This window comes from Chrysochloris asiatica, unplaced genomic scaffold (genome assembly GCF_000296735.1).
Source record: "Chrysochloris asiatica unplaced genomic scaffold, ChrAsi1.0 scaffold00031, whole genome shotgun sequence".
NCBI lineage: Eukaryota > Metazoa > Chordata > Mammalia > Afrosoricida > Chrysochloridae > Chrysochloris > Chrysochloris asiatica.
Window position 1 is genome coordinate 19,066,811 of NW_006408549.1, and position 9,192 is coordinate 19,076,002.

Below are 9,192 nucleotides of genomic sequence, written 5' to 3' on the forward strand. Positions count from 1 at the left end.
AACTTTTAAACTTCATATTGACTTTTCTCACATTTCGTAGTATTTTTAGATTTCTATAAATGTTTTAGCATCTTTTAAACATCCTGTCATTGTTGCAACTAAATTCAATAGCAATACTTGGCAATATCAAGTAAGTTGTACTGAGATTTTGGAATTGAAAACAAGACATAAAAATCCAAACATTCTGAAAATAAAGATATAAATTAACACCAGGGATTTAGAACGAAGGTGAAACCTAAAATGATTCATCAAAGATATCTCCAAACAAAAGAAACATAAATCAGTAACATTCTCCATTTCCTTTCAACTTGAAGCCACTCTATTGCTGATAACAGTTCCCTGCACCAGGGTTTGGACTCTATCAGAAGAGCTGAAATCGACCATTGGAGCCTCCCAATCACCAATAACTTCTCCCATCCAAGAAGAGAGAAGTAGGATTGAAAGAATACTTTGGATTTGACTTTTTGTTATTATTGTTAAGTGCTTTCAAGTCATTTCCAACTCAGCAATCCTGTATAGGGTTTTTGAGGAGCAGCTGGGTGATTTTGAATCCCCAAATTTGTGGCTAGCCCTGTACAGGGTCGCTGTGAGTCGGAACCGACTCCATGGCACATAACAACAACAACAACACTCCAGTGCTTAACCTACAGTGCCACACCAGAACTCATTGGATTTGATTAGAAGAGAATGAAATCTCCAATTTAAAGTAGTTCTCTTAAAGCTGAAGAATTAATGGGTATGAATCCCGCTGGTATCGTATATACATATAACTCTAAACTTTGAGTTAATCTGTTGTAGTTATGAAATTGCAATGACTCCTAAATGATTTTGTTTCTCTAACAGTAAGATTTCTCTCTTATAGTAGACAACAGAGATTGAATAATTGTTATGTTTGTGTCCAGTGTTGCAGACACTGTGTTAATCCATCTCATTGAGGGTCTTCCTCTTTTTTTTTTTTTTTCTTTTTCTTTTGATTCTCTACTTACTTTACAAGCATGATGCCCTTCTCCAGGGATTGGTCCCTCTAAATGATGTGTCCAAAGTGCATAAAATAAAGTCTCACTATCCACTATCCTTGTTTCTAAAATCATTCTGTCTGTACTTCTTTCTTTCTTTTTCTTTTTATGTTTTTATTGTGAATTGAGTGATCGTTTACATGGGAGAACATCAGCCCTACATCCATCCTATCATATTTGTCTCACCACAACGACCACAATCCCCTGGCTGTACTTCTTTCAACACAGATTTGTTTATTCTTCTGGCAATCCATGGCACATTTAATATTCAAAATCAAATGCATCAATTCTACTATCATCTTCCTTATTCATTGTCCAGCTTTCACATATGAGGCAATTGAAAATATCATGGCTTGACTCAGTCATTCTTTAGTCCTCAAAATAACATCTTTGCTTTTCAACACATTAAAAAAAATTTTTAAAGAAGATTTGCCCACTGCAGTACATCATTTGATTTACTGACTGCTTCTTCCATTGGTATAGATTTTGGTTCTAAGTAAAATGCAATCCTTGACAACTTCAATATTTTCTCCACTTATCATGATATTGCTGATTGTTTCAGTTGTAAAGATTATTTTTTCTGTACATTGAGTTGTTATCCATGCTACAGGCTATATTCTTTGATCTTCATTGGTAAGTGCTTCAAGTCCTCTTTGCTTTTAGTAAACAAAGTTGTGGCATCTGCATATTCTTGTAATCCTGAAGCCATATTCTTTTTTATATAGTTCAACTCCTCGGATTGTTTGCTCAGCATGGGATGTTGGTGAAAGAATACAATCCTGATGCACAACTTTCCTAATTTAAAACCAGGCAGTATCCCCTTGATCAATTAGAACAACTCTTAGTCTATGTACAAGTTTCACACGGATACAATCAAGGTGCCTGAAATTCCCATTTTTTGTAGTGTTATTCATAATTTGTTATGATCCATAGAGTGGAATGGGTTTGAATAAACACAGGTAACAATAAGCAGGTATTCTCTGCTTTCTGCTAAGATTTGTCTCATATCAGTAATATTATCCCTAGTTGCACTTCCTCTCCTGATCTGCCATGAATTTCTGGGAGTTTTCTGTTGATGATAATCATTTTTTAATTATACTTAGAAAAATTTTGCTCACATGTGATATTAATGATATTGATAATTTCCACATTTTATTGGACACTTTTCCTTTGGAATGGGCATAAACATTGATCTCTTCCTGTTGGTTGGCCTGGTAGTTTTCTTGAAAGAGATGAGTGAGCACCTCCAGTGCTGCATCCATGTGTTGAAAGATTTCAATTTGTATTTCATCAATTCCTAGAGCTTTGTTGTTTACCAGTGGAGTCTTGGTGTGGTGCTGTAGGATAATCACTGGATTGTAAGGTCAGTTTGAACCACAAGGTGGGTAGTTCAAACTCACCAGCCACCCCTTGGAAACCCTATACAGGGTAACTGTGAGTGGCAACCAACTTGATGGCACTTAACAAGAACAACAATAACAACAAAACAGCTGTACAGCAGAGTCCTGATGTGGCAGGTAGAATAAGCACTGTACTACTAGCCTGGTATGGTGCTGTGAATTATTGCACTAAGCTGCAAAGTTACTTTGAACTTCAAGGTTGGTGGTTCATGTTGACCAGCTGCTCCTCGGAAACCTCAGAAACCCTATACAGGGTTGCTATGAGTCAGAAATGACTCGATGGGACTCAACAATAACAACAACAGCTAGCCACAAGGTCAGCAGTTCACACCCACTATCAGTTCCTTGGAAACCCTATACTGTGAGTCAGAACTCACTAGATGGTACTTAACATCAGAACCCACCAGACTGCATTTAACAACAACAGTGCTGCTTAGAATTCTCCCTTCAGTACCATCGGTTTTTGTAATATTCTACCTACTGAAATGGATGAACGTCAGCATACAATTTTTGGCACAGTGACTGTGTATCCCTCCCATTTTCTTCTGATGCTTCCAGTGGCATTCACCATTTTGTCCATGGTGGTGGTAGTGCTGGTGTTGGTGTGCCTGTGGAGTCAGTTCCGTCTCACAGAGGTCTGGCATAGGGTTTCCGAGGTTGTAAATCTTCACGGGAGCAGAAAGTCTCATCTTTCTCCCATGAAACGGCTGGTAGTTTCAAACTGCTAGTGTTGATGTTAGCAGCCTGACTCATATCCACTGTACTACCACAGCGCCTTCAGAATCCTACAATATTACAATTTGAATCTTTAGTTTTGTATTTCATTCTGCTTATAAGTGTGTTATTTCCTTTTGGTTTTCTAACTCCAGGTCATTGAACATTTCATTATGACACTTTATTTTCTTCTTTAGCTTCCCTTTATAAATTCTGTGCAGCTGTTATTTCATCATTTCTTCCTTTAATTTTGGGTGTTTTATGTTCATGTTGCACTGCAGAATAAGCACTGGACTGCTAACCACAATGTTGGTGGTTTAAGCCCAGCAGTCACTCCTTGGAATCCCTATGCATGGTTGTTATGAGTCAGAACCGACTCAAAGGTGCTTAACAATAACATTAACAATGTTCAGTAGCAAATATCAGTCTTCTCTGGTCTTTTCTTTCTTTCCTGTCTTTTTTTAAATGAACGTTTGTTTTCTTCATGTATGATGTCTTCAATGTAATCCCACAACTCCTTTGGTTTTCAGTCATTAGTGTTCAATGTATCAAACCTATTCTTGAGACAGTTTCCAAACTCAGGTGAAATATACTCATATTCATATTGTAGCTATCATGGACTTGCTATAATTTTCTTCAGCTTCAACTTGAACTTGCATATGAGCAATTGATGGTCTGTTCTGCAACTGACACCCAGCATTGTTCTGACTGTTGAAATTTAATTTCTCCATCATATTTTGCCATAGATTAAGCCAATATGATTCCTGTGTATTCCATCCATCAAGATCTACACATACAGTTGTTATTTATGTTTTTGGAAAACAAGGCATTTCTGAAGAATAAGCTAAAGGTCAGGTAAAATTCTATCATGAAATATCCAGTGATGTTTTTATAACCAAAGCCATATTTTCCAACTGCTGATCCTTGGTCTTTTGTTTCCAAATTTGCAGTCCAATCATCAATAATTATCTATGCATCTAGATTGCATATTTGATCACTTTCATACTTGAAAAATTGGTAAAAATCTACCATTTATTTTTGTCACTCGTGTTTGATGCAAAGATATAAAAACTAGTAATATTAACTGGTCTTCTTTGTATGTGTATGGATATCATTCTATCATGACAGCGTTGTATTTCAGAATGCATATTGAAACGTTCTTCTTCCAGTTTTTTTTTTTTTTTTTTGGTGTTTTGGCCAAACTTTTTATTTAGTATTCTGTAGTAGTTTAACATACACTCAAATGGTCTTAATGGTGGGGGGTGGGGGGGGGAGTGAAGGAGAGGGCAGGCTCTTGCAGAATCCCAAGGAAATGTCAGAAGGCAATATATAGACAGCATATATTGTTTTGGGTTTGGGGTTTACTAGGTGAATAGCACTGTCCTTACTTAAGCATCTATCTCAGGTTTTGCACACTGAGACCACTGAGATTTCAGTTTGAAGACACCTTGAAATCTAAGTGTAGCAAACCTAACCACTCTGCTAATATCTAGCTTGTTTATATAGGCAGAATGATTCATATCTCCATTTTAGATGGCTAGATGTTTGTGGAAAAACTTAATATTACTTGCCTCATTTACTGGGAAAAATTGAATAGGAAATGGCCTTCAGGGACACTTAAGAGAATTATAACACTAGTATACAAGTCAAGTATCACACAGTTAATATTTGCTTATTGAAAGCAATGTCATAAAATCAAATAAAATTAAACAGGTTTTGCTTTTTCCTCACAAGACACAAAAATTATGGAAGAGTACTTAACAGAGAATTTTTAAAAAGTAACACAATTTTTTTCCTTCTAAGAGACCTTAGGTAGTTATGACAGAATATATTCCACTTTTTGTTTGTTTATTTGAACAGGGATTTGGGTCCAAAGTTTTGTTTTGTTTTAAGTATCTGATTCTGCCTCCCCCTCTATCAGATCAGCTTCCTCCATGGCCACCACCTCTTAGTGCTCCATGGCTTGAACTGTTGTAGGAATCACATGGAGGAGGGGTACCCCCCTTTCCATGGAAGGGGGAAGCCCTCTTTCTTGTCTGCCAACTGTATCTCAGCCACTTGAGTAGAGATCACTTCAGCTGCTTGAGTAACATTCATGACTTCCACCACATCTGTCTCATGAGCAGCTGTAATCATTATAGTGACTGCTTCCACCATGAGATGGCAGGGTTCTCGTGTAGGTGGAGCAATATGTGAGTTACCATAGCTCTCACAGGAATCTCTGTAGGAGCCTCCACTTGGATGGTCTGAATAGTCATGGTTACGACCATAGCTGTCCCTATCACTCTAGCTTCTGGATGGATATTCATCATGTGAACTGGAATGACCATAATAAGGATATGTATAATGTCTTGGTGGCAGTGTTTTATCTCTTGTATCATAAGATTTGGGTAATCTCTGCTTGAATAGCTGTCTTTAGTGGAATAGCCATCATCTTTTGGTGACAGGTACTCATCTCCATGAGTGGTCAGGGGTTCTATTCTTGGTGGTCCTCCATAGCTCTCTCTTCCATGAGATACAGGGATTCTGCCTCCCATTCCACTGCTACTGTGACTGGTCCTGAAGGGGATGATCTTTGTGGTGGTGGTCATCTTTTTACTGGAAATGGTCTCCTGGAAGAACTCATGTTAAAATTCATGGAATAGCCACCACCATCCCTGTGTCCCCCATGTGAACGGGGTCCCCTGGCTCCTCCACTGCTTCCTCTTCTACCTCAAAGGCCTCTTGGTGGGCCTCTGCTTCTTGGAGGTAGTGGGGATCCACACCTGCCACTTTTCAAATACTGGTTTAGTGCCTTGTTCCACCTTGATAGCTTTCCCATCCAAAGACTTTCCATTTCATATCTCTGGCTGCATCTTTGGCATCTGTTAGGCTTTTAAAGGTGACAAAAGTAAATCCTCTTGATTTGTTGGATTCATGATCTTTCATGAAGAGTACTTTGACAATTTGTCCATGTTTGTCAAATGCTGCTTCCAGGACTTTCTCGTTGGTTTCTGTATTGAGCCCTCCAATGAAGAGCTTTCCAGGGTGGTTGGCTTCAACCATTTTTCCCCAGAGATGAATATTCATGAAGTGAAGGCCCTTTCCAGCTCCAACTTGGCTACCAGGAAGGGATTCCTTGCTACTACAGCAGGAGGGCTGACTGCTGAGTTAGAGAAAGGAAGGAGGAAGTCACTAGCACTACTGCACAATGAATTGAAATGTTCTTTTTATCAATTAAGGTAATGCCATTTCTCTTCAATTTGTCATCCCTAGTGTAGTATGTCATATGATCGTCTGATTCAAAACAACTAATACAGTATAGTTTAGGTCTTCAATAATGCAGCAGTACAAAGGCAGGGAACACCCAGAAATTCAAGCTGGATTTGGAAAAGGACATAGAATGAGGGATATTATTGCTGATCTCAGTTGAATATTGGCTGAAAGCAGAGACCATCAGAAATAATGTTTATTTTTGTTTTATTGACTATGCAAAGGCATTCATCTGTGTTGATCATTACAAACTACGGATAAAATTGTGAAGAATGGAAATTCTAGAACAGTTCATTTTGTTCATGCAGAACCTGTACAGAGACAGTGATCCAAACAGAACAAAGGAGTACTGAGTGATTTAAAATTAAAAAAGGTGTGAATCAGGGTTATGTTCTTTCACCTTACTTATTCAATTTTTGTGCTGAGAAAATATAAGAGATACTGGACTTTATGAAGAAGAATGCGACATCAAGATTGGAGGAAGACTCATCAACAGCCTGTGATATGCAGATGACACAACTTTGCTTGCTGAAAGGAAAGAAGTCTTGAAGCATTTACTGATGAAAATTAAAGACTATAACCTTCTACATGAATTACACCTCAATAGAAAGAAAACAAAAATCCTCACAACAAGACCAATAAGCAACATCGTGATAAATGGGGAAAGCATTGAAGTTGTCAAGAACTTCATTTTATTTGGAGACAGGATCAGAGCTCATGGAAACAACAACCACAAAATCAAATGTCATATTGCATTGGGCTAATTTTATGCAAACGATCTTTTAGAAGGATAATAAATGACACTTTGAGGACTAAGAAATGACTGACCCAAGCCATATTATTTTCAATTGCCTCATATGCATGTGGAAGCTGGACAGTAGAAACAAACAAACAAACAAACAAACAGAGGGAATTGATGCATTTTAATTATGATCTTGACAAAGAATATTGAATACACCATGATCTGACAGAAGAACAAGCTGTTCTGCGGGAGAAAGATGAGGCTTTCTGCTCCCGTAAAGATTTATAGCCTCGGAGACCCTGTACAGGGTTGCTATGAGTCGGAACCGACTCCACGGCACATGACAACAACAACAATCATGATTACCATGATTGGTAGATTCTGTTGGCCTCTGTACTATGCAAATGCTGACAGTTTCTCTCATCTGAATGATTAGGATTGTTTTTCCTTTGTCTTGCTTAAGGCTTAATAAAAGAATAGACGGATCTCTACAGAATATGTTTGAATTATGGGTCTTTATTTTCCCTAGCACAGGCCACATTTTTATGGTCTCCAGGTCAGATAAATAAATAAAAATAAAGGAAACTTCCTTCTTCTGAGCAATCTTTAGTTTAACTTTTTGCCCATATTAAGTGGATATATGAACTTGATATGACCATACCGCTTTTATCTTTGCATATTCCTTTGCAGATATTCTAAGAATTTCACAATCATCTTCTGTTATCACTGTGTATGCTTCTGCTTCTGATGCAGTCTGAGGTAAAACTTCCAAGGTTCCAAAAGTACTCCACTGTTTAAGCTGTAAAAATAACAAAGAAAACTTAAACTTAATTCTCATTCATCAACATAAAAATGCATGACAATGATAAAAACAGTATAGTGGTGGAAACAAAAAGAGATAATTTAAGTCAGGATCCATTTCAATGGAAAAAGGGAAGCTAAATAGTCAAAGTCCTGGTGTGGCACTGTGGGTTAATACACTGGACTCCAAAGTTGGTTTGAACCACAGGTTGGTGGTTCAAGCTCACCAGTTGCTCTTTGGAAACTGTATATAGGGTTGCTATGTGTTGGAACCGACTCAATGGCACTTAACAACAACAACAAATAGTCTCTCATAAATAGTTTCATACTCTTTCTGCCCAATGTCACTTCCCCAAAGCATTGATTTAGCAACACAAATAAAACAATTTATAAGATTAGACCTTCTATTTGATTCAATTATTTCTTTTTTAAGGGTCTAGAATAGTGTTTGACATATAGTAGTCATTCAGTAAATATTTGTTGAAATGCTGAACAAAAAGAATACATTTATATGCACGGTCTTCTGTTTTAGGTTATTATTCTCATATGTTATAGCAATAAATAATTGTTGTTGTTAAGTCAAGTCAGTTCTGACTCATAGCAACCCTGTATAGGGTTTCTGAGGAGCAGCTGGTGAATTTGAACCATCAAACTTTCAGTTCAAACCCACCTTGTAGTGTAGTACAAATACAAATTGCTGTCATATAGGATCCTCTAATATGTGAAGCATAACAATACTAAGCATTCCAAAAATGTTATCACTAGAATGAATACTGTTAAGTTATTAAAATATAATTAGACCATGTTGTTGTTAATTGCCATTCAGTAAATAAAACACATGGCAACCCAATGTGTGCAAAGTAGAACTCTTCCATAGGGTTTTCAAGGCTGGAACCTTTTAGAAGTAAGTCACCAGACATTCCTTCCCTGAAACCTATGGGTGTGTTTGAACAGCTAACTGAATCATTAGTAGCAAAGCCTGTAATCCTTTGAACCATCCTAGTTCTCCTAATTAGACCATTTATAGCCACATACACGAATATACATTCAGATTTCTCTGTGGAAAATGAAAGGGTACTTGGGAGATAAGGGACATGTAAATGAGGGATTCAGCAGCTTCTGAGCAAGCAAAATTTCAAATCAATATGGTTGTCTAAGATGATATGGGAAGAACCCTATTCTTCCACCTCAAACCCTTGTTTGTTCTTGTTGTTGTTATTAGGTGCCATCGAGTAGGTACAAACCCATAGTGACTTTATGCACAGCA

General features: G+C 37.5%; 1 protein-coding gene across 1 annotated transcript in view; it reads right to left on the minus strand.

Moving 5' to 3' along the window:
• CNBD1 (cyclic nucleotide binding domain containing 1) overlaps window positions 1–9,192 on the minus strand; it is a 683,582-nt gene that overhangs the window by 189,304 nt on the left and 485,086 nt on the right. Inside the window, exon 7 of the mRNA XM_006859260.1 lies at window positions 7,789–7,923. Within this exon, the coding sequence (XP_006859322.1) occupies window positions 7,789–7,923 (135 nt within the window). The remainder of the gene's footprint in view (window positions 1–7,788; window positions 7,924–9,192) is intronic.